This window comes from Camelus bactrianus, chromosome 22 (genome assembly GCF_048773025.1).
Source record: "Camelus bactrianus isolate YW-2024 breed Bactrian camel chromosome 22, ASM4877302v1, whole genome shotgun sequence".
Taxonomy (NCBI): Eukaryota; Metazoa; Chordata; class Mammalia; order Artiodactyla; family Camelidae; genus Camelus; species Camelus bactrianus.
In genome coordinates, this window is record NC_133560.1 from 22,181,600 (window position 1) to 22,206,691 (window position 25,092).

At 51.0% G+C, this 25,092-nt stretch overlaps 1 protein-coding gene across 4 annotated transcripts; it reads right to left on the minus strand.

The window, feature by feature from the left end:
- Window positions 1–2,896: 2,896 nt before the first annotated feature.
- Window positions 2,897–24,470, minus strand: TPM4 (tropomyosin 4). Of its 4 annotated transcripts, none has more exons than XM_010972080.3 (9): window positions 24,251–24,454; window positions 19,252–19,377; window positions 14,732–14,865; window positions 12,199–12,316; window positions 11,563–11,633; window positions 10,554–10,629; window positions 8,510–8,572; window positions 8,354–8,423; window positions 2,897–4,325 (listed from the first exon to the last, which is right to left on the minus strand). In XM_010972080.3, exons 1-9 carry the CDS (start codon window positions 24,362–24,364, stop codon window positions 4,243–4,245), a joined length of 855 nt encoding a protein of 284 aa, XP_010970382.1. In that variant the 5' UTR covers window positions 24,365–24,454; the 3' UTR covers window positions 2,897–4,242. The 4 variants fall into 4 exon arrangements, with proteins under 4 accessions (XP_010970382.1, XP_074206630.1, XP_010970383.1 ...); XM_010972081.3 differs by lacking the exon at window positions 2,897–4,325 and adding an exon at window positions 4,414–7,341 and having other exon boundaries at window positions 24,251–24,470; XM_074350529.1 differs by lacking the exons at window positions 19,252–19,377; window positions 24,251–24,454 and adding an exon at window positions 18,690–19,023.
- Window positions 24,471–25,092: the final 622 nt, after the last annotated feature.

Here is a 25,092-nt window from a genome sequence, read left to right on the forward strand (position 1 = left end):
ACTCTGGGGTGGCCCCGCCCCCGACGGGAGGAGGAGGGCGAGGAACTTGGCCAACGGCTCCGCGAGCCCTCAACTTGGGGGCGGGGTCTGGGAACCACGCGCAGGCGCGCCAGGAAGACCGTTGGCACTAGCAGAGGGCGCACGCGCGTGGGGTCTCAGGCTCCCGCCTTCCAAGGTCCGCGCAGCCTCAGTTGACCCTGAGACTAGCGCGGGAAGGCTGTGTGGCCGTGGTGGCGTGGTTTGGACGCCTTTCCGTCAGGCCAGGGGGAACCCAAGAGAAAACGAGTAGGGACGGCGTCATAGTCCAAGCGAGGACCCCTCGAGACGTATTCCGGAACCTCAGCGCTGGCCAGGGGACCTACCTAGAGAAACCCAGGCCTCTGCCACCAGTTTATGCCCTGAGGCCCGCAGGACTTGTCAGGACGCGCCCTTGGACCCTACTTAGAAGTTGTCCAGATCTTTTCCTCTAGAGCCTCGCTCCATTAAGGCGCTCTCGGGGGACCTCGGAACCCGCCGAGGGAGTTAGGGTAGTAAGAATTACAGGGAATAGTTATGAGTGTTGGTTCTGTGCCTGCCAGTGTTGCCAGCACTTACAAAAAGTATATAAAATACATTACCCCTACCCCAACCCACAGAGGTAGGTATTACTGTGTTCCACCCGCCCCGCCGTTTTATGGTGAGAAAAGCGAGGCCAGAGAGGTTAAGCGACTTTCCTAGGCTCTTAACCAGGTAATTTGGTTTTCGAACTCAAAGCGACCAGCTTCAGAGGCTAAGGTCTTGACCACTATGGTTTCCTGCATCGCAGTGATGAGCCCTACCGTGTGGCTTCATCGCTATATATCACTCTGGGGTATCAGGCCTCCAGGCTTAGCCCAAAGATCTTAGAAAAGATGGCTCCTATCTCTCCACATTTGTGTTCACAAATGTGGATGAACAGGCCCCAGTTTGGGGGAAGGAGACTATTACAGAGTGATTCTGAGTAGAAATTTATTAGAGATTTTATATTTTTTAGTAGATTTTCTGGTAGAAGGAACCCACACAATGAAATGATACGGTTTGAAAAAACAAAACAACACTGATGCACATTCTTCTGCTCATCTGGCTCTGGTTAGGAAAAGCTCCATCCAGAGCCACTGACCACTTGGTTGGCCTCATCCTCTGTGGGATTTGATACTATTGACCACCTTCTCTGTCAATTCTTTCTTGGTACTCTTCCCATCTTATTTGCCTGTTATATTACCTATGCCTTCCCTTCTCTGGGCACTGCTCAGATTCCACTGCATTGGGTGGGTGGGGGTGGGGGGTTGTCCCTTACATATTGGTGTTCCTTATGGATCTTTCTCTCTTTGTTCTTGCTTTTGGGGTGATTATATTCACTCCCATGGCTTCTACTATCTCCATGTTGGTGATTCTCAATTCTCAAGAGACCCCATTGCCCACCAACCACTCCACGCCCCAACTGCTTTCCGGGCATCTGCCTTTGGATCTGTCAGACGCTTCACTATGTTCACAACTGAACTCGTCATCTTCCACTTGCACTAGCTTGTCTTGAACCACCTTCTGGGTGAAACCTAAGTCATCTTTGACACTTTCCTTTCATCCTTCGCATCCTGGTATTTAAGTAGGTTCTAAATAGCTCTTGAATCTTGCCGTTCTGTTTCTGTTGCATGTTAGAGCATCACATCTCCCCACTGGTCTCCCTGATCATTCTCTGATCCGGATTCCACCCTGCAGTGTGCTCAGTCTAAAATACTTATCCAGTATCCACCCATGGTCTATTGGCAGGATAAAGTCCTCATCCCATGTCCTACCCACACTTCATGGGATTGGGAACTCCCCAAGAGCTGAGACAGGTCAGTCTAACAAACATTAAATACTTAAGTGCTGAGGCACAAGGATGCCTAAAACAGTATACTGAGCTTAGATTACAGCCGAAGGAGGTGGGAAGGAGGGACGGGAGGAATTTCAATCTAGCAGTGGTAGGGCCCTTAAGAGGAGGGGATAGACTTTATCCATTGACATCCCCTGCATCTATCATATAAACAAGCTGTGTCAGCTAAATGTTGAATTAAAATGAAAGAAATGTTTTAAATTATACTTGGTAACAAAATTATTGCCTATTACGTTCATGTTTTACAGGTTTTCATTTCTCTTTGATTCCCTAACCTCCTTCCCCAAGAGCAGATCTTAAGGCAAATATCAAAGCAATTCGGGTAATGAAACTGCAGTCATCTTTGACTATTTCTTTAAATTCCTTCCATCCAATAAGCTAAGTCTTGAGATTACTTCCTTCAGTTCACTTCTTCCTTCTCATTCCAGTATGCTAGGGCACTATCCTGGGTTAACTGACGTATCTTCCTGGCTGAGCTGCCTGCCTCTGGTCTACCTCCACTCTAGTCCTTCCTAAAAATGAATGCCAAGTGGATTTTCCTAATTTATTTCTTCTATTTGTTGACCAATGGCTCTCCACCCCTGACCAAATCAAGTTCAGGTTCTAATCAGTGTGAACCCAGCCGACCTTCCAGCTTTCCTACTTCTTTCCTTTATAAACGCAACACAGAGAAAACCTTACCCAGGCAGGCCTTGTGCTTCCCTGACTCAAGCAACAGGGACCATCTTCCCTGCTACCTTCTCTATTAAAATCTTACTCATTCTTTCACAATCTGGCTCAGGCAAGACTGGGGATAACAAAGGACAGGAGGTTTGAGTAACCAAGGGAAATAGCTCTCACCTGTAACACAGAGATCACAATCCTTATACCATGAGTCACAGGATACAGCAAATACGTAAACGTGCTAAGTTCTTGGCACAGTTCTCTCTCCTTTCTATCCCGTTCACATTTGTTGAACCAAACTGCTGTCTGTGTCCCCACACATTCTGAAATTCACACCGATCATAGTTTCTGTAAAAATTTATTTGACCAAAATGTAGAAAAAGTGATACTATTACATATGATACAGTTGCAAGAATTTAAATGAAAAGTGTGGGTTTTATTCAATTGCACAATTTGCTAGTGTATCTCCTGGGTAGTGTGATGCTTAATAAATAGGAGTGAGGGGCAGAGGATTTGGATAAGCTGGAAGCAGGGTGATTTTTAGTCAGAATTGTAAACTTGAGTTGGCCCCAACACTGCTGGGGAATGTGGAATGTTTCAGCTCTGAGATGTTAACTGAGAAAGCAGAAATATAACAAAGCCAAAATGTGCAGCCTTGACCACAACATACTCCATATCCAGTTTAATCAGGAGTTTCTTGGTCTTTTATTAACTTGGTCCTGAAGAAGGTGTTAAAATTCTAGATAAGTAATTTCCAATTTGCCATTCCCTGGAGTATAGAGGAGATGAAGTTAGGCCAATTACTTTTCAATCTCTACTTTGCTGTGAGAGAGGCCCACTCCACCCAGTTTTTGTTTATAGAAAACAGCCTTGCTCAATTATTGACGGCTAGCAGTCTTTTTGATATGGCTTCTCGGAATAGGACTAAATTCTACAATATGCATTCCTGCTGAGTGGATGGTCTCATATCAGAGCAGACAAACATGGGTCGTTACTGGAGCAGGACATTAGCTCCTCAGAGAACAACTTTAGAACAAAAGAAACACACAGGAGAGCGTAGTATCAAGGATCCACCCAGAAAATAGCTGGGTAATCATTACAACTCTTTTCCAAGCATTCTCATGCCAACTGCTCAGAGGACGTTTGTTCTGCACGATGGAGTGTGGAAAGAGCTGGGATGACTCGGTGAATCTGTGTGGTTTATGACTTCCCACAGTATACCCCAGCCCCCGACTTTTTTTGCTTTGCATGGAAAATCCCCACCCATTTCAATGTGATGGTCTCTGGCCTCCTGTAGTGTGACCAACAGTGGATATTCTTCAATTTTTCAAATTGACCCAAGACTAGACATTGGAATCTGTGTTTTGAAAGCATGGGGTTATCTATTCTCCTGGGAATCGAATGCCCGCAGTCTTAAGAGAGTATGCTCAATATGAAATACCCTGCCTACCTTAGGAATAAATGCAGTTTAAGGATAAAAATAGAGCTGAAAAAGCTGGTGCCCTTTGGGGGGGGGGAAGGGAAGGGATAGATTTAACTGGTGCACAAAGCGTCTCTGATACAAAATATTTGGTCAACGTATTCATTTCCAGCAAAGCGAAGAGGCAATAACAAAAGAAACTTCTACAAGAGAAGAGAAAGACACAGAGCTCTGGAGTTTCTGTTGGAACGAGACTCTTCTGTTTTGGTTATATACAGTTTAGTTCGTTTAGTGTCTGATCCAGTGTCTGATGTAAGCCCACGTTCTCTTCTTTGGCCTGGGCAAGTTTTTCTGGTAAGAGTTAAGAACGGGGGAAAAGTTAGTTAATAAGCATCTTTGTTAAAGGAGAAAAAAAAAAGGTTTCTAAAATCCACACTGCCACAGTGAAAGAGCAGAGAAAATACTCTGCATTTTAATTATAGCAGAACACCATGGACTAACATAGACCAAGTACCAAACATGGGAGTCAGGATTGCAAAATAAAATACAGCCATATCAAATTGCCAATAAACAACAAATACTTTTTTTTTTTTTAGCATAAGTGTATCCCAAATGTTGCTAAGATATATAAAAAATTTATTCCTTGCCCATCTGGAAATCCAATGTAGCTGGGTGTCCTGTATTTTAATATGCTGAATCTGGCAATCCTTGAGTTAGAACACCTGGATTGAAGCCCCAGTTGTGTCAGTGAAGTAAGCCATTTAACCTTGCTAGGTCTCAGTTTCCCTGTCTGCCAAATGGGGATAATACCAATATGTGGTATAGGGGTCATGATGAAGAACCAACCAATGAGAAATGGTTCAGAACCTATGAAATGCTACAAAGACATAAGATTTTAGTCTGAGACATGGATACCTAATACATTTTCTCCACAGGGCCGGCTAATTAGTCATTGAGCTTATAGTAGGAAAATACCATCCCATAACCCATCTTTCCTTTGGAGCTTCTGGGAACAGCTGTTTAATTTCAGGCAGAATTGTGTTATTGTGTCTGTGTGTCCACAGGAAGGTAGTAAAACACGAGGTAAACGCAATGTGATTGAAATTTAAGCTAGATTACAGATATGTTCTTAAGTGACTAAACTGATGAAACAAATGGGAAAAAAAAAAAAAACCACGAAAAACCGAGATGTCATTTAGATCTATGCATGACAGAGCACGAGGGAGAACTGGTTTGCAACGAGTGATGACTGATAGGGGACTAGGCCAAGACTCATTAAAATACCGGAGGAAAAGCAAAATGCCTCATAAAATGTGATACGATCAGCTTGGAAATTTTCAGCAAGAAAAAAAAACTGCAAAAGATGGCAGCCTTTCAACCACAACTACTGAAACTTTCATTTGATGTGGCACTTAAAAAAAAATCTAGCAACTACAATCTGGGAGGATTCCGTCAGGGAACAGTGACACGGGCCTGTCCAGTCTGGATTAACAGAGTAACTGAGAGCCTACTACATGCAAACCAGTTTCTCTGTGATCTCATTTCTTCCTCTACAACTGAACTACCACTTTCATTTTGCAAAAAAGCTAAGCAACTTGTTCAAGGCGGCACAGCCGAAATGGTAGAGCTGGGATTCAAACCCAGGTCTCCCAACTACACATCCTGACCTCACTTCACCTTGCCACTTGGGTTCCCGGGCATCTACTTTGTTATTAGGTCTGAGATAAAATAAATTTCCCCTGAAGTGTTAATTGCCCTTGAGAAGTGTGATAGGCCCACACACTGTCAATAGGGAGTCCCACTTCGGTGCTTAGTTAGACAGAATGACTGGATAGGCAGGGCTGCAGATGTTTCAAAGGGTGGAGGCTGCCAATGTCTGGAAAAACCCCAGAAACAAATACGCAGAGAGAGCAAACAAAAACCACCCACCCCTACACAGTGTAATCTTTCCAGGGGCATATGTATGGCAGTATGGGAGGGGAGGGGTTTATGCAGAGTTCAGGGTGCATGGCAGGAAGAGAGAAAGGTTGGGGGTGGAAGGGCGTGGCTAATTTAGGGAAGACGTATTTTGGAGGAATGACTATAAAGAACTGTGACACAGGTCCCCCACCTGAATAAAAAATTACCCGATGAGGAATACCAAGCTGTAGTGACCAACAATTAATGATCTAAGTGGAGGTTTTCATGCCATTTTCAGGTTCAAGGGGCGGTCTGGAAGACGGCTTGGACTTAAAATGTGTTACTGGGACAGTCTGAGGTGGTGGAGGTGGGGTGCAGGGGAGATCCAGATAGACTGTTTGAAATTTGGATTCTCTTGGGAAAACAGATGAACGTTCGGTCACTACAGGTGTGAACTTTTAACACCCACACGTGAACTTTATGAGCTCTTATTAAACCAGAGTTTCTGGTTCTGGTTAACTCAAGTATGAGGGGAGACAGATGTTAGCATCTCAGGCAGCTCAGTCTCGAACTTGAAAAAAATTCACCTCCCTTCCTTTGGCTTTCCGGCAGCTTCCATTCCCTCTCCCTGCTAATGGGGATGCCCTTTGATTCCTTGCATAGTTGCTGTCGAAGGGCAGGGTATAGAGGTGGACTTCAATGGTGAACTTCCTCCCAGGACTGGGAACTGGAGAGATGCTCCACAGTGAAGACATAGGGAACCCCAGGCACCATTCCGAGCGTAACACAGAGAAACAAGAAGAGGATGGCTAAGGAGACCGAAACACCACTGCCGCTGTTTGAGTCTGGAGATCAAGCCCCACTTAAGTGTAGCATCGTTTTAGAGAAGCCTGCTAGTTTTTACAAGTTATGCTGACTCTATTAAGCTGCTTTAAGAGGTTGGATGAGTTGCCATTCAAAACAATTTCTATTTAAGGAAAAACTGCTATTAGCATGCAGATACAGTTCGGGAATACATTCGAGAGCTTATGCCAAACTGGCTTTTGTTTTCACATTGTCAGAAAAGAATCCTGTGGGCAAAATTTTTCTGTTTTGAAATGAGCTCTTCATTGAAACCACTCACTCTCGGTTGCAGCCACGGTCAAGGGCATCACAGCGACGACTCAAAAGCAGCAAATGGTGAAAATGAAAATGAGAGGGCGTGAAGAGGACCGCCTGTCTTTATTTCGGTCACCCCGTCACAGACACAGCAGGAGAAGGCTTGAAAGATCCAATTAGGAGGCAGGAAACTGGAGCTTCTAGAAGCCCAAGAGAATGCTAGTACCACAGTGAGAAGGCGGACCCCCAGTATTGCTAGGACAGAGCGGTGGCACCCCAGCCGCCTCTTAGAGAGAGGTCATGTCGTTGAGCGCATGGTCCAGCTCCTCGCTGATGGCTTTGCACTTGAGCTTCTGAGCGTATAGCTCGTCTAGAGGGTGGAGGTCCCCAGGGAGACAGTTCGGAACAGGTATAGGGGACAGAACACAAATGGAGCGACCACACATGAGCAATGAGAGGAAGAAAAAGAAAAGTGAGCAAAGCATGAACTAGGAGAAAGCTGTGTCCTATGGAAAACAAATGAGAAAACCAAAGACCTATGGAGTGATTTCTAAGTGGCGTGAAGTTCTGTGGGGAATTAGCCACAATGAACCTCTAAGAAAGTGGTGACTAGAAATGGACAGAGCTTCTCCCTATACCAACCTCCTGCCCCAGGTTATTTCTGACTTTCAGTGATGTCATCCAGTCCAAAGGTTACGCTTTGGAATGTGGCATTTTCCCTTATATGGAAACCTCACTTCCCAAACCAAACACTGGGACACATGGTTTGAGGACTGAGTTTTGTACCCTTTCTGGGTGGGACAGGCAGTATGGGAGATTTCCTTTGAATCCCAAGATTCTGGAATTTCTGAGTTATTTCAGGAAGAACACGGGACAGAATTTTTTTGAAAGACGGAACTCTTCAAGGAGTTCTGGGCTACGTAGGCCCCAGACTCTCAGATCAGAGTCCTTGTTCAGGTCTCATCGGTGTCTCTATTTCCATTTTCTCATACTGTGATAAGCTTTGCACTCTCTGGGAGAGAGCTGTAAAAAATGCAAGGCATTAAAAAAATGCAAGGCATCTTAGAAATGAGCAAATTGAAGGAAATTCTAAAGACTCAAAAAAAGGAAAAAAGCAGCCCTATTTTGGGGTCTGTGCGCTCACACGTGGAGCTAATTACACAGAAATACTTTGGTTCCTGAAGTATGGCAACCTTAGTCTGAATTTGTTTTGCACTGTCCCATTCAGGGCTCCAGACTTCCAGATGTGACATCACTCTGCACGTTTATTATCCTAAGGCGAACGAAGCCCAGCTCAGCCCTTCCGCAGACTGCCCCAGCTCTCTGTGTATGTGTCACGTAGGGGGAGGCAGAGCAAACATTATTAGAAGGCCATTTCCTACCTTCCAGGTCATCAATTGTCTTTTCCAGTTTTGCAACTGTTCTCTCTGCAAATTCCGCACGGGTCTCAGCCTAGGGCAGAGGCAAGGAGTCACTGTGACTGCTTCCAGACCAGCCCCCAGGAGAAACCTCAACTGGCTGGGTGTGACCACACTCACCTCTTTCAGTTTGTCAGACAGAAGTTTAATTTCTTCTTCATATTTATCCTCCTTTTCAGAATACTGTGGGAGAAACCAAAACATTGCTTTTAAAAAAGGAGGGGTGGGGGCAGGGTATAGCTCAGTGGTAGAGTGTATGCTTAGCATGCACAATGTCCTGGGCTCAATCCCTAGGACTGCCATCAAAATAAATAAACCTAATTATCCCCCCCCCAAACAAACCAACAGAAAAACCACCCAAACAAACAATGGGGATGGGTACAGTTCAGCAGTAGAGCACATACTTAGCATGCATGAGGTCCTGAGTTCAATTCCTGGTATCTCCGTTAAAAAAATTAAATAAAAAGGAGGGAGGGTTGGGCAAAGCATAAAAGAATGCATCTTCCCTGTTCCTTGGAGAAAAGGGTGTGCCCAAAGCTGTGAACACTCCTTAGAAGCAAAGTAGAGATGGACACCTTTCCATGCAGAAGAAATGTGTGGGAAACTCAGAGACTCTGGGGGTGAGTTCCCTGAGACGGTACTGAGATCTCAAGGCCTGAGCTGATAATCGGAGATACAAGTGTGATGAAGATGGAGCAGGTGACTGAATGGAAACATGCTACTACAGCCCCCTGCAGTGGCTGGCCTAACCTGTGTTTCCAATCCCACTTCCCACCAGCTTCTCCAAGCTGCCACTTGCTTCCTGAACCCATTCTGTGTACTCTCCAGTCTCCCAGCCTTTGACTATGACTGCTCCCCCGGCCCGCCCCCATCTTCCATTCCCCCTTACTACTTGTCACAAATTCTATTTGTCTTTCAAGGCTCAATTCCCGTGAGCCTTGGCTAACCTTCAGTAACTGCTTGCTACGCTGCTATAATCATCAGTCCCATCTTACAGATAAGTAAAGCGTCACAGAGAGGTTATGTGATTTGTCTAAGGTCACAAGGCTATGAAATGACTAAGCCAGGACTGGAACCAGACTCTGGAACTTGAGCTCTGGGCAGCATCACTCTCTCTAGTCCTTTTCAACATCACCTCCTTGTGACACCTTTCCTAACTTCCCAAAGTCCCTATTGAAGTCCCAGAGCCTATGGTTACTCTGTCAATCCCTCTGCTCAATCAGACTGTGAGCTCTTCAGAGCAGAAGCCATGACCTTAGCATCTAACCTCAGGACCAGGGCAGCATCTATGGCATACACACGTGGACACGTGGACTGCATTTATTCAACTCTCCCACCATGAAATATATGCCAGCACCAGACTGGTACTAATGACCCAGCTCTAAACAAGACAGATACAGTTTCTGTTCTTAAAACTTCCAATCATGCAACTCATTAGGATACATGTGATCAACCAGCATGTTAAGAAAAGATGTAGCTGGGGGTATGCAGCTGAGAAACACCTAACCTAGATGAGCCACCGGGGAGGGCCTCCTACACGGAGACCTAAAGAATGGATGGGGGTTACCAAGCAAAGGGAGGGCCACCCCAGGTGGAGTGGACGGCAGGTTCAAAGCACCAGAGGCGACGAGAGAACACGGAATGTTTCTGCGCGTGGAAGTTCAATGCAACTGGAAGGGAGCAGGAAGAAGCGTGAGGATGGAAACTCAGCAGCAGTGGGGGGTGTCAGTCCATGGAATGACTGCTTTGGGTTTGGGAATGACTGTTTCAACCCAAAAAGCTCAATTGCACCTCTGATTGCTGCCCGACTTTCTAGAAAGTATTTCTGGAGGAATCGGGGATTCAATTGAGCGTGAGGCTCTGTAGTTACACGATTATGCTCAGATTTCCTTAAGAGGAGTCTGACTTGGTACCAATCTCATTTTCCATCTCACCTTCATAGGAGGTGGAGAGAAAAGATGGTGCGAAGACCCCATGAAAGAGGGAAATCCAGCCTCCGGATACCTCTTTCTGGAGGGAAAAAAACCTAGCTACTGGGCACCAAAGCTACCATTAGCAAATACACGTCAGACCCCTGAGACCCCGGCATGCTCCTGTGTGTCCCTGTGGGGAAGAAAAGAAAAAAGTCCGGCAAATCACCCTCCAGCTCAAGCCAACCACCAACCTTTTCAGAAGCAGCCTCTAGTGACTTCAGGTTGTTAGTGACATTCTTGAGTTCTTCTTCCAGGTCCCCACATTTTCTGCACAAAGACAAAAGGATTTTTGGGTCTTATCTTCCCTGGCGGCAGGGAATTCCCCTAAAAGAAGTTTTCAAAAGGAGGAATCCACGCTACCAGGGGCCCCCAGAAGGAATGTGGGGAAAAAATGTTAATGGCTTTCTCTGAGACATGGTGCTGCGTACTTATCAAAACCCCATCGTGCCGGGCAAAGGCGCGGCCGGCCAAGGAGTATTTGGAAGGTTTGTAAAGCTCTCCTGGGCTCCTGCCAAGTCTGAGGCAACAGGGACTTGTGAAATCTCTGATTGATGAGGCTGACTAGGAAGGCTGTTTCAGTGTGAGATGGAGTGCCGGAGGCTGGCAGACAGCAATTGGAGTTTACACCGGATACTCCAGGAAGTAAGCTTGGAATTGATTTTCGAAACCAGATCTTTCTCAGCGCTGTGGGATGCTCCAGGGGGCTGGATTCCTCACCCAAGTCCGAGGGGAGAGGCTTTTTGTTTCTTTGCTGGGGCTTGTGGGGATTCTGGTGGTCAAGCTTCTCACTTTACCCCCCAGGAATGTGTCGCAGCTAAACAGTGACATCAAAGCACAAGGAATTTAAATGCTGCCTTCCGTAGGTCCGTGTTCTCATAAAAAGGCACAGGCTCCTGAGATGTCTTCTAGGAAAATGGGGCTTCTGGGATTCTCTGCCACTGCCTGGCTCACTCACATTTCTCAATACCTTGTGGGAAGAGTCATCACGTGGGCAGCACTTCCCCGGGCAGGAAGAACAAACAGTGGCCATCACTCTTTGTCTGCCATGGAGGCCAAGAGGAGGGACAGAGCAATGAGTCACAGATGCCCGTCCACTTGACCAGAGGCCCTGGTCGGTGTCCAATCCCCACACAACCACCTCCCCACCGGCTCTGCCCCCCGGAGTGGAGCTGGGTGCCACTCAGTCCAGCAGTCACTCACAGTTCAGACACCTCGGCACGCTCCTCTGCCCTCTCCAGCTCGCCCTCCAGGATGACCAACTTACGAGCTACCTGCAGAGACAGAAAGGATCAACCCAGACTGACCCTCCATTGCCCCATCTAGTAGGATGCCCTGCCCCCGCAGACAGCCAGGCTGCACCTAGACCATCTGCAACCGAGGGCTCTCTGCTGCTGCTTCGACTCTGACCATCCTGGAGAAAATCCAAAGTCTCTCCCTCAGGCCCCAGGAGTGAGGCAGACAGGAAGGGAAGGAAGAGATGAGACCACGGGGGCAGACAGAAGAGCAACTATGCACTTTTGTGGTCTAAAGACCCAGCACTGGGGACCACAAGTCCCCATCAGAGCCCAGCAGCAGGGCCAAAAGGGATCTGATCACTTGGTTTCCCCACTAAGTTAGACAAGTGTCACAGAATTTCCCTGGGCTTGTGGTATCGTGGAAGATAGAGTTTCCCAGCCTGAGTGGCTGTCTCAGGAAAAGCAGATGTGGACACAGGAGGACAGCTGAGCTAACCAAGGGCTTCCTTGAGGTGGCGCCAGGCTTCTCCCTATCACAGATCCATTTCCTCCCTGCTTCCTGCCGCTGCCCTCGGCCAGCCCCACTCCCTTCCCCACTCACCTCCTCGTATTTGCGGTCAGCCTCCTCAGCAATGTGCTTGGCCTCTTTGAGCTGCATCTCCTGAATCTCCATCTTCTCCTCATCTTTCATGGCCCGATTTTCTATCACCTTCATTCCTCTGCAAGGAGCAAACCTCGTCATCCCCTCCACATGCATCACAGCCTCATCACACACTTCCCCGCACCTGCGCATCTCAACGCTTCTCTGACAGCCACTAAGAACCATACTCCAGGGGGGAGGGTGTAGCTCAGCTGTAGAGTGTGTGCTTAGTGTGCGCAAGGTCCTGGGTTCAATCCCCAGTACCTCCATTTAAAAAAAAAGAGAAAAGAAATAAATAAATCTAATTACCCCCCCAAAAGAACCATATTCCAAGAAACTACAGCAGTTTTTACTCACTTCATTTTTAGTGAGCACCAGGCACTATTCCAAGAGCCTTAAAATTCACAACTCACCCCCCACAGAAATAGACACATTATTCCCATTTCACAGAGGAAGAAACTGAGGCATAGGGAGGCTAAGTGACTTGCTCCAGAATCCATGCTCCCATCCTAGAGTCTCACTAACCAATAACCAGGTGGACTTGTACACCAACAGTTAGCACCAAGAGATCAGAGGTCTGGGCCAGCTTGGCTGTGGGAGTGAAGAATTCCGCTGCAGTGAGGGAGGATGTGTGTATATGTGTATGTGTTTCATGAGAGGCCTTCCAGAAGAGTCCACAAGTGAACAACGAGAGGAAAGTTATTCTTCAGTGAGTCAGAGCTGTACAAAAAAGCTCCAGAAAAATGAAAGAATATGGCAGGGAGGTCAGGGTGGCTGGATCCCAGGCTGCACACTTGAATGACATGCTAAGGATTTTATGCCCAGGTGACAGGGAAACACAGAGGGGTTTCAAAAATACAAGTGAGTGGAAACCAGAATGATGGATGGAGTGAGAAGACCAGGGAAGAGGCAGGCACCTCCACAAGGTGACAGATGAGGGTACCTACAACTTCTGACCATGAAATGAACTGACTCTGGCCCACCCTGCTTGGAGTGGACGAGGCATCAGACATCTCCAAAGAGACCAACCCAGGCTAACGTATCGTCATGTGCCGTGCCTGCCCACAGCAGGGGATCACCTTCTTCCTGCTGTCTTATCAATACCTCCATTCGGACCATCACTACTACCATTTTCAGGTGACGACCAAAACACTCTCCATACCTGTACCTCCAGATCAGCCAGCTCGGAAACTCCTCTTTAATAACAGATCGCAATGACTTGCCCAAGGCCACATAGGAGGTGACAGTGCAAAGACTTGAATTGAGATCCACCAGCTCCTCAGTATAGAATTCTTTCTATCAAAACAGCAGTTTCTAACAAGGGTGGCATCAATACCAACCAGTGAGGGGCCTTCCCAGTCTCCCTTGATTTGCCTAGGGGAGGTCCCAGAAGTGAGACATCTGGCCAGGCTGGTCTGACTGTGACCCAGCTTAGCAGCTCATCTCAGGCCTAGACACAGCCATGAGCACCTGCGACTGCATTCTTCACACTTCTCAGTGGTGCCCTGAGCTGCCACCCTCTCCCTCTCTCCAGTGGCTGAGACAGAGCCTGCACTGGGATCGGTGCCCTCAGTAGGAGCTATTTCACTGCACGGGAAGACATTTCCCACTTGGGCAACTCAAAAAAAGTCAATCGCCAAGATTCCCCAGTGGGTTTAGGCATCACTAGTGGCTGGTCACCATAGGACAATCAGGAATGAAGCCTTGGGAGGAGCTTCTACCAGGAAACCATGGTGGATAGGTCAATGAAGAATTCTGGTGTGATAGTGTGGCAGCCCCGCGATGATCAGCGGCCCAGCCCACACCATCACCGCACACAAGGAACCCATTGACCACCACACAGAGACGGCTGCTTCTGTGAATTACACAATCTGCCTTCAGTCCTCCAGAGCCTGCGCCAAGGCGTGCCAGAGAACTGGCCCGCTCCGGAGGAGGAGGACACTGTAGGACCCTGCCGGAGGCAGCACGCATGCCCTGGAGGTGAGCAGCACTATCAGTTAAAAGTACATTAATGGAACTGGTTTGCGCATGTCCCAGCCATATGGCTGTGCAGTAGCCCAAAGCCTGCCTGGAGCACTGTTCACAATCATCTATGCAGCTGGCCCATTCCAAATGTCATCCCCCACCTTATCATATCACCCTGGAAATTGCTCTGGAGAACACTGACAAGACGCACAGTGGCTTTCAGAGAGAATATGTGAACCAGGGCCCTGTAAACTGACCGCCAATGACGGTCACAGCTGCAGTCTTACCTCTGCCCGTTTTTTGCCTTTCTCTGCCCGTTGGGAGTTTTCCTTAGTAACCACCACAGCATCAACACCTCGACACACAGCATGATGGTTTCCAAGGCGTGGTCGTGCACTGAATGTAGGTGCATGTGTGCATGTCTGTGATCTCGTTTATGCTTATTTCAGCTCTGGGAGGCCAGCTACTGGGCACGATCCCCATTTCCCATAAGTGAACGCCAAGGCCACCCAGTTCACAGCGTTCTTACCTCTCACTCTCATCTGCAGCCTTTTCTGCCTCCTCCAGCTTCTGCAGGGCAGTAGCCAGTCGTTCCTGAGCCCTGTCCAACTCCTCCTCAACGAGCTGGATGCGTCGATTGAGAGCGGCCACATCGCCTTCAGCCTGGGGAGGTCAGAGGGGCGGTCAGGTAAAAGGGAAACAGACCAACCAGCAGCGGAAGCTGTTCCATCACACAGTATCCTCTCCCCCAGCTAACACGCTTCCCCCATCAAAGCCCATCCAGGAATCCGGACGGTAGATTTCATGCTCTATCTCATCTGGAAAATGTGAATTTTTCATACAATCTTTCCCCCAAATGTCAGTGAGCATCCACCGCTCAACTACAAAGGCAAGCGTCCCACAACACGATGGATGGTCAAGTCAACCCAGGAGAAATCGACAAGTACGCTGTTCTAAGAGGACCTGCTGGCCTCTTCAGACTTGCTGGTCCCTCCATGGGGTTTCTAGGCAGCAAGGCCTCCAGTGACCTGGCTCACCCTGTCATATAAGGTCTGCTTCCTCCCAGCCACCTGAATGGCAAGATAAATACAAGAATACGGACACCTTGGGACACATGGGCCATCCAGTTGGGAGGAGGGGCGGGGGTCACCTGGTCAGAACTCCAGCCTCAACTAAGGCTGGCTGAGAGTTGCTGGGACAAAAAGGTGTCAGAAAGGAAAGAAAACTTGGTTGCTGATGAAGGAGAGATGTCTGGATGGTGTTGCTGGCTTTTCAAGGTGTTTTTACCTAAAAGTGGTGCGCATAAAAGCAGGAACTCCAGGATCAAAAATGTGCTGAGTCACAATCCCCGCTCTGCCGGGCTGTAGCCATGTGGCACTGGGTGGGTTGCTTCACTGCTGGCTCTAAGCCTCCCTATCCCAGCACCTGGTTACTTCACACCTCTGCAGGGATAGCAACGGAAGGGTGTGGCATTATACCTGGCATGTGGGATGTCCCACAAAGAACAGCTCTTACTGCTGTGACTTCACCTCTTTTAATCCTCGAGTATCTCACCCATTTTACAGTTGGAGAAACTGAGACCCAGCAAGGCGATGCAGTTTTGTTCAATGTCACAGAGGGAATGTCCTCTGGAGCCCCAACCCAGGGTTCCTGCCTTGCTGAACCTGCACTCTGGGTCCTGCGGGGGCTTGGAGGCCACTTAGGAATATGGAGAGTTGGTAAAATGGAGATCCACCAACGGGTGAAGTATAAACCCACCCTGGCTTCTTCCTGACAAGACAAATAAAGACTCTCCAAATTGGAGGAGGATGTAAAAATTAGTAGAGTAAAAAAAATGAGGCCAGAGTTGCTGAGAAACACAGAGTCAGGAAACTTTTCACAGCTCCAGAGTCCGAGTGGCAGAGGGAGAGGAAATACGCACAGGTGTTTCGGATCGCAACTTCCTCTGAAACACCAATGTGGAGAATCCATTTCAACCACCGATGAACTAGTTGCAGAAATGTCACCCACACCTTCCAGTGAGTAGGTGCCTTTTATTCTCTTTCAATTACATGAATCTTAGCTCTTTCCACTACGGGGGCAGGAATCAATTCTTTCCCCTCAATAGTTTTTAGTACATTCACAAAATTGTGCAACCCACACCACTGATTCCAAAAAATAGTTCTGTCACTCCTAAAAGAGACCTCATACTCATTAGCAGTCAAGAAATTGATGTTTTAGATCATGCAGAGGTGCTTGATTCATGAGTAGCCTTAAAAAAAAAGGGCACTCCTTATGCGAGGGATTTTGAATCCCGACAACATGCTTTTGGCATGTTTTCAATTATCTGGCATCAAAAGAGCTCTGAGATGCATTCATATATGTATGTATATACATATGTATATTTTTTTGAAAAACTGCTAGTCACTGCTAGTCATTTTGGGCTCCTCCCCTTCCTGCAATCAAAGCTTCTACACTCTACAAAGGATTTCCCTTATAAGGTAAAAGAGGCTTGCTAGATACATGTGGCAAAGGAACAGGAAGATGTCCGTTAATCACACAAAAATCTAAACGAAACCAGCTGTCGGGAGGCAGACTCAGAAGTCTGCCACACGCCGGCTCTTGGCTTTCTGTACCAGAGACTGAAAAAGGGTTTTCTTTTTCGCCTCCTCTGGGCTCAATTCCTTTTATCCAGGAAACCTTCTCAAGGCTTTTCCCCTTTCCTGACCAAGAGAAGCACGCTTTGAAAAGTGAACTTTTTAAAGAAGTTTGCGACTTTCCAAAAACATCTTTCCTCCCAACTGGACAGTCCCACTCTTAAGTCTTGGCTGGTGGCTAAGGGCCATTTTTAAGCAGAAGTAATTGTCCTCCAGCGAGATGACTTGGGATGAGATCACAGGGAGGGTTAGGCCGGTTACGTGTGTGAAAGAGGCCAAACCAGCTACTGTTGGAGGCTTACACCAGGTTTCTGAGGCCTCTTCACGCCAGAGCAGACCTTACAGGATTAAACACTTTGACTCCAGCCAGGCGCAAGGCAGCCTGGGGCTCTTCCCTAGACCTGTCAATACACATGGCAATTCCACCCGCCCGGGCATCCTTTCCATTTCTGGGGGTCCCCACCCTGAGTCTCAATGCTCCAGCTTTCAGGGGTCCTGGGCTTCCACCCTCTACCCCAACTTTCTTGCCTCTGCGTCTTTGCACATGATCTCTCGTTCCAGCGAACTCTTAGTTCTTCTGTAAGACCCTGTTCAACCTCCATTTTGAACCTACCCTACTGGCTGGCTGCTTTTGTTAGGATCCCGTAACAGAATACAGAACCCCTCAGGAACACTAATCAGTCTTATTTGTAACCCCAACTCCCTCCCCCACCCCCGCCCCCATGCACACACTAGGCTGTGAGCTCGTCTGGGGTAGAGAAGGGAGAAAAAAGACCAGAAATAGTCTTTTTTCTACTATATGCCAGATGCCATGCAGAGGTTTTATTCCTGAGACGTCCCCGGCTATCCTGGGGTCAGCATTATTGTCGCCCATACTTTACTGATGGAGACACGTTCCTGGGAGTGAAATACGAAGTGGTATGAGATAGGATTGGAATACAGACCTCTCTCTGGCCCCACGGGTTGCCACCACCTGTCTGGTCCCAAGGGGCAGTCAGGGGACGGAGAAGAGAGAGAGGTCAAGCCCCCTCCTCATTCAGCCCCATTATCTGCCTCAAGCCCTGCGACTTGCAGCGGAGGCACACAAAATGATCGTGGGCCAAGGGCCCCGTGCTAAGGTCCCAAGGGTCCCTTAAAAGGAAGGCAGGGTCCCGCGGCCCTTGTTCCCGCCGGGACCAGCTGGGGAGGGAAAGGCCGGCGGCTCGGGACTGAACTTCCGCCCCCCGCCTGGAGCAGACACGTCGCCGCCGCGCCCCTGGGAACAGCTGGGAAAGTTCAGCAGGAACCGGGAAGCCTCGGAAGAGGCGAGAAAGTGCGACGCCCCCACCCCCACTCCCGGTCTCGGCCTGTCCAACCCCAGACAATGGAAGCGCTACGTTTCCACTCTCACTTCCCGCTCCCAGGTCGAGTCGCAGGCCCCCCTCCCCCGCCCCGCCCGCCCCGCCCGCCGCGCCCGGACCCCGGCGCCAGCCGCCAGTCAGAAGGCAGCAGGGTGTCCCCGACCCCCTCTCCCCATTCCAGGTTCGCGCACCCCCTCCTCCGTCCCATCCCCCCATTTCTCGCTCGGCCGGCCCCGCCCGACCCGGATGCGGCACCCCCTCCCGCGTCCCAGGCCAGGAAAGGAGGATGGCGGTGAAGGAAGGGGTTTCAGCAGCGGGTCCCGGGGTGCAGGTCCGCGATTCGGAGCCCCGGGGCGCGAGTGTGCGAAGGTGGGATAGTGGGGGGGGGGGGGACAGCGGCGGGCGGGGAGCGCGGGAAGCGGGCGGCGCCGGGAGAAGGGAAGAAAGGAGGGGTCGCCCGGGCCGGGGGTGCGGAAGCCCGAGCGCGCGGGGCCGGGGTGCGGGCTCTCACTTTCTCGCGCCGCTCGCGCTCGCCGTCCAGCTCCCGCTGCAGGCCCTGCGCGCGGTCCTCCGCCTCGTCCGCCTGCTGCTGCAGGGCCTGGATCTTGCGTTTCACCGCCTCCAGGGAGTTGAGGCCAGCCATGGCGCGGAGGCGCGGAGGCGCGGAGGCGCACGCAGCGGGTGCGGGCAGCGGCGGGCGCTCGGCTCAGCTCGGCTCGGCTCGGCTCCGGCAAGAGCTGCAGCAGCCGCGCCCCGGCCCCCGAGCCTTTGCCTGCGTCGGGGCCGCCCCCGCCTCTCCCCGCCCCCGGCCCGGCCGCCGTCGGGGCGATGAGGTCACCCGGCCCGGCCGCCGACGTCAGCACCGCTGGGGGAGGGCCTGACGTCGGCACCGCTGGCCGCAGCTGCTGGAAAGTGCCCCTTTTCGGGACTTATTTGGAGAAAGCGCCTGGAGGCACCGCCTTCTCCTCTTCCTCCTCCTCCTCTTCCTCTAGCGCTTCCCACCCGCCCGGCCCCGGGGCTCCTGCCTGGCTCCTGCCTGGCTCTGCCTTGGGCCCCCATTACTGGCCACGTACGTCGGAGGCTTTCTTCTCCGTCAGCTCCAGCTTCTCATGCGCGTCCTTTAGGCTCTCGGAATATTTGTCCAGTTCATCCTCCGTCTCCTTCAGCTTCTTTTGGAGGTGCGTCAGCTCCTCCTCCACCTGGGGACAGATCGGGGGACGCGTCAGCCTGGGACCACGACCCCGCGGGCAGGGGTGTGCCCCCACATTCACAAGAGTCCTCTGCCTGTGTCTCTGGGCCCAAGTTTCCTCATCTGTAAAACAGGGGTAACAGTGTTATGCACCACTCAGTAAATGGGTTAATACACCTTTAGCATCCTTTCCTTGTGCTTATCTTTTTTGGGGTCCCCTCTGTCCTCTTGCGGAATCCATCACAGCTATTGGGAAACAAGCCCCGACGCGTTTCCTAGAAACACGTGTTCAGTTTTTGCAGGCTCCTCTGAGGGGTCTCATGTTCTGGGCCTAGACCATCCCCCTACCCGCAGCCACCCCAACTCTGGCAGCCAGAGAAGCTTCCTACATATGTTTACCGGCCTTCTGCCTAGAACTCCCCATTGCTTAAGAGAGGGGTTCTCAGACCGTCTCACAAAATACCCTGAAGAGTTGAAGTGCTCAGCCTCCCCAGCTCCTGGACTTTGGGGGCTTAGGCTAAAAGAGAGGTACTCAAAGATCATTTTCTTGGAAGGCTCAGGTCAAATCTTTTACATTCTTGCATATTTGGCTTGTGTTCGTTTTAATAAAAATGTTCCTTACATTCCCCAAATTTTCAGTCCTCTTTGTTTATCCTGAGAGTCTTGCCCCACTCCTGGCACCCCCAGTTTAAGAAGCTCAGGTCTATGGGATACAAACCACAGACCCCTTCACCTCTCTGTTTCCATCACCCCCTACCACACCAGTCACCTCTCTCACCTCCCTCACCTTCCTCTAACTCTGGGCTGGGGTGATCAGACCAGCTCATGCTTTGATCTCATTACGTCTCAGGTGGTTTGACCCCTGGTTTTGTCCATGCTTTCAGGGTGGGCAGGCAGCCCCAAAGGGCCGTGCATCCTCCTCCTGCTTCTTCCTCACAACAGGAAGCCCAGAGAAGGGGAGTGACTCTCTGAGGGTCACACAACACAGGATTTGAACCCACTTCTGAACAGGCCCTCATGCCAGACCTGCTTTTCTGCACCCCTCCGTGACACGTACACTCCTAAGACAATATGCATAATATCAGGTGCTGTGTATGTATGTGTGTGAGCACACACGCGGGCGTGCACGTTCTTCAAAGGGTCCCATCCCAGCCTCCCATCTCCTGGGCTACTGAGTGTCCTACTGCTCGCTGAGCTGGGGAATGGAAGCCGGGTGGAAGATCAAAGGAGGAGGGTGGCAGCAACTTGGGCCTAAGTCAGGGTCCACAGGCTCTGACCTTGACCTCTAGGTAAGGAGCTGGAAGCCTGACTACAAATCCCAGCTGTATGACCCCTGTTCCCTTTTTTGGGCCTCAGTCACCTCATCTGCAGAATGGAAGCCTTGACTTGGTGGTCTCTGAGTGTCCTGGCAGCTGCTTTTGAGCTTCCACCTTGACCGAGAAAATGAGCCAATTTCCTTAAAGACAGGTCAGCCTGACCCAGCGTCCATTTGACTTCCTTTGGGTGACAGCATTCCCTAGGGACCAGCTGTGTGCCGGGCATAGTGCTCTTATAACATGAAAGTATAAGAGCAAGTTCTGCAGCATTGGGTTCATTTGGGTGTAAAGGAAGTTTCTGATGACTTTTTCTTGCAGTGTTGGGACAACCAGGAATGAGTCTGTCATAAGCAGGGCAGGAGACCACAGATCAGTTAGAATGTGCCACCGTCTTACTGGAGCCTTATGGCACAGAAAAGTAAACTGAGTCCCTAAACAAGAAAAGGACCGGCCCAAGGCCACACAGAGCTCATTTGAACCCTTGTCAGACTGACTCCCAGCTGGTTTGCTCGACCGCTGGGTAAGCTATGCCCACCGCCCAGCACACCTCCTCCCACTGACCCTCCACACCCAGCGCCAGTGCCCCCTCCCCTAGGCAGAGCCCTCACCAATCCCTTGGGACCTCCCAGTTGCTATCCGACCCTCTGGCCCAACCCTGACCCCTAAGGGAGGGTTGTCCCTCCGTGTGTGGCTCTGTCCCCCCACCCCCCCAGCCTGGGCCTGAGGTTGCTACAGGCTCCAGCATCACCCAGCATGGAGCTGGGCCTGATGTTCACCACAGAACCGGGGTGGGGGGAGGTTTGCAGAATGAATCAACGACACAATCCCAAACCCTTCACTGGTTGGAGCCGAGTCTGAGAAATAAGTAAGACGGACACAGACTGGGTTCCTTTCCCTCTGTCTGAATTCCGCCCCCACAAAGCGTGTATGGGTGCACGGGGCCTTGCTGGGGGGCTGAGCCTTGCCCTGGCTCTGCGAGGTCTCCCTCAAGTCATTTCCTTCTTGGGGCCTCAGTTTCCCTGCTTGTAAAATGGCCAGGAGGGTCATGGATTGCATCCCTGCAAATAGGGCCTTTGGGCAGGGCTGAAGCAGGATGTGGGGTCAAAGGCCATTTGTGGCGGATGTCACTGCCCTGGGAGGAGAGCGGGCAGGAAGTAGGCAGGCTTGGCCTCCTAGTCTTCTTCTGGACAGAGAGGGCTTGGAATCGAGACTTTGCTGCAGGGTCCATGAGGGTCAGGCTGGCCCGAGAACCATGTTCTCTGGGCTCCTGAAGCATAAGGCACTCTGGGTTAGTTGTCTTTCATGGCCTCCTGCCTTTGTTCCCAGGCAGAACTGGCCATCTGCCCTACAGAGCTCAGACTTCTGCTTTGGGCCTCTGGAATTTTGGCTTCTGTGCCCTACCATAAGAAAGCATTGTTTGCCCCCATTTCTCAGATGGGAACACTGAGGGCTCAGAGAGGGGCAGCAATGTGCTCTGAGTCACAGAGCTATAAGATGATCTGGTATGACTTTTAGCACAAGTGCACCCCAGTGGGCAGCTTTGTGGCAAAAAAAAAAAAAAAAAGCCAGAATGAAAATCCAGCTGGAGGCTAGAGAACTCATCCTGGCCTTGGCCACCCAGCTGGCTGGATGCTTTGAGGAGCCTTCCCTTTTGAACTTGTGTCTGCCTTTTTAGGTTATGCTGTATCAGTCACTCACACCTTAGTGAAAATTAGAGGCAGAAAGTTGCTTTTCTCTGAATCCCTAGCTAAGATGCTTATGGTAAGGGCTGGAAGGGACCGGTGGAAGCTGGCAGCTCAGTGCCAGCACAGGATGGGCGTTTGTGTTTGCCAGGGAGGGAGGAGGAGGGTTTGTGGCAGGGAGCACTGGGGTGGGGCTGTCCTGTGCAGATGTGTCACAGGCGCTTAAGGCAGCCCTGGGACACTGGGGGGTGGGGAAGCCCAAAGAGGAAGTAGGGCGGGGCAGGAAAGAATCCTGAGCTTACTGAGTGCTTACTCTGTGCCAGGTAGCAGACCAAGGGCTCCACCTGCCCAGTCACCCCCAGTCTTCCTGTGATGGGGAGGGAGGCACCACTGTCTCCTCCCCATTTCACACATGTGGCCACTGAGTCACAGAGAGGTGAAGGTGTTCATTCCAGGGTGCTCAGTGACTGAGCTATGGACTGGGCCGGTCTGAGCTCAGAGCCTGCACTTTCACCTGCCAAGCTGGCCTGGCGCCTGGGCCAGGCAGGGCTGGGCACTTGGTGTCACTGCCCAGGGTGTCTGCTGGGGCTTATCTGAGACCTTGATGCTCCTGAGGGCTTGGTGGTTGACCCCAGGGGTGTGGATGAGCTCGTGGGCATTATGGGAGGGGGCAGGACCCCCTTCCCTCCTCTCATTGGCTGCTCTGGCCACCCAGACCCAGACAACTGACTTCTGTTCTGCCCCAAGCCACAGCCATGGGACTGCCCAGCCCAGGCCTCTGCCTGCTGCCCCTCCACTAGCTCCCTGATGTGTCCCTATTGCCGGGGCCTCCTGGGAATCTTGTCCCCAAAGCTCTGGGTCCAGTGCCTCTGCCTGCCACCAGCACCCCCTGCCTTCCCCTGCCAGTCTCACAGCAGGGGCAGTAGGGGCACCCCAGATACACAGAGGCACACTGAGATTCTCAGGTTCACCCTCAAATCTCCCTCAACCCGGTCCCCAGACTCTCACCCAGCTGCCCCTACAGCTGGTCACAGCAGGCCCTACCCCACATCCACACTCGGCCACCCTCCCTGGGCAGTCACTCACAGTCACACCTGAGTGTGCCCTGACATGGGCACCGGGTCACCCACATACACAGACACAGGCCCCAACAGAAACAGTCACCCCAACAGGCACACACACCCCCTGAAATACACACACGGTTACCTCAACACACACACACTCACCCTGACACACGTACATTCCATGAATGTCATGTCAACTTTTGCACAAGCACATGCACAGCCAGCCTCTGCCCTGTACACACAAACCCATGCTCATTCCACCATCAACATACACACAAACTCACAAACACAACCACACTCACACCCACTTTCAAACAACCACATGCTCATGCCCCTCTCCATAGACTGTCACCTTCAGCCCTCTGAGCAGCTGAAACATGGACACACAACACGTGTGCACGCACAGATGGGCAAACACACACAAATACCTTTCACAAACACAGCATCCCTCAACCACCCCATCTAGGACACCCCCCATGCTGCTACTCTCACCCCAGTGCACCTCCACACACTCTCACATTTGTGCACACACAAGTGGCCCACACATCGCCCCTCCCTTTCTCACCTGCTTTCCACTGTCTCTGTCACTTTGCTCCCACTGGTCCTGCTGGGAGTGGGTCCAGCTGGCCCCATCTCTCACAGCCCAGGGACCCCTCCTGGGGAGACAATGGTCCCTTCCCTCCTTCTCAGCCAGCGCATCACCCTCCGCCGCCACCAGTCTCTGCCCTAACCTCCAAGTACCAAGGTGTCCGAGACTCCCACCCTCTCCAGCTCAGAGAGGGTGCTGGGCAGCCCGACGCAGCCCAGCGAAGGCTCCTCACCTGTTTGCACCTCTCCTCAGCGGCTTTCTTATCTGACTCTGCCTGTTCGGCGCGGTCAATGGCGTTCTCCTTGTCCAGTTTCAGCATCTGCATCTTCTTCTTGATGGCCTCCATGGCTGGGCCGTGGTGGGTGCAGGGGCAGAGCGGGCTGTGGTGGGGGCTGGAGGGGCTGCAGGGACGAGTGAGCTGGGAGGGCAGAGGAGAGGCCCTTATAGGCTCCCGGGGTGCGCCGCCCTGCTGCCGGGCGAGTCTTGGAGGAGGCCCAAGCCCAGGCCGGCCGGGCCAGCCACCACTCGCTTGCTTGCTTGGGAGGACTTGGCCAGCTCACCAACCTCCCTGCAGCCGTCGCCTTATTTGGGCCTAGGATTTTTCTCAAAGGGAAAAAAAAAAGGCCCGACCCGGTTCCATTTTTAACCTGGTGACACAGGTCCCGTGTGGGCGTGTGGGCGCATTGCTGGCCCCGGAGGATGCCAGTGGCCTGCTGGCTGGTCTGTTTCCCCATCCATGGAGTGGGCTGAAGAGGGCTGGTGGGTGGGTGCCAAGTAGGGGTGAGGTGGGATGAGGGGGCTCCTGTCCTCCCACTTCCCCACTTCTGGGTCCCTCCAAGTTTTGGAGGTCAGGACCCCATCCTGTCTCCTGCTCCCACCCCCGGGGGCCTCCCTGGGTTACGCCCACCTTTTTCTGATGAGTCTCTGTCCCATCACCTTCTCCCTGTCTCTCTTTTGGTAACTGTCTCTGTGTCTCTCTCCATTTCTCTCTCTTTTTTTAGGTTTTTGTATTTTATTTTAAAATTTTTTATTGAACTGTAGTTGGTTTATAATGTTTCAGGTGTACAGCAAAGT

Coding starts and splice junctions, on each gene's coding strand:
- TPM4 (XM_010972080.3), bottom strand. CDS start 24,364: ATGGAGGCCATCAAGAAGAAGATGCAGATGCTGAAACTGGACAAGGAG. Junction 19,378..24,250: donor CTGAGGAGAGGTGCAAACAG/GTGAGGAGCCTT, acceptor ATCTGTCCCCAG/GTGGAGGAGGAGCTGACGCA. Junction 8,573..10,553: donor TAGAGGCTGCTTCTGAAAAG/GTTGGTGGTTGG, acceptor TTTCTCCCACAG/TATTCTGAAAAGGAGGATAA.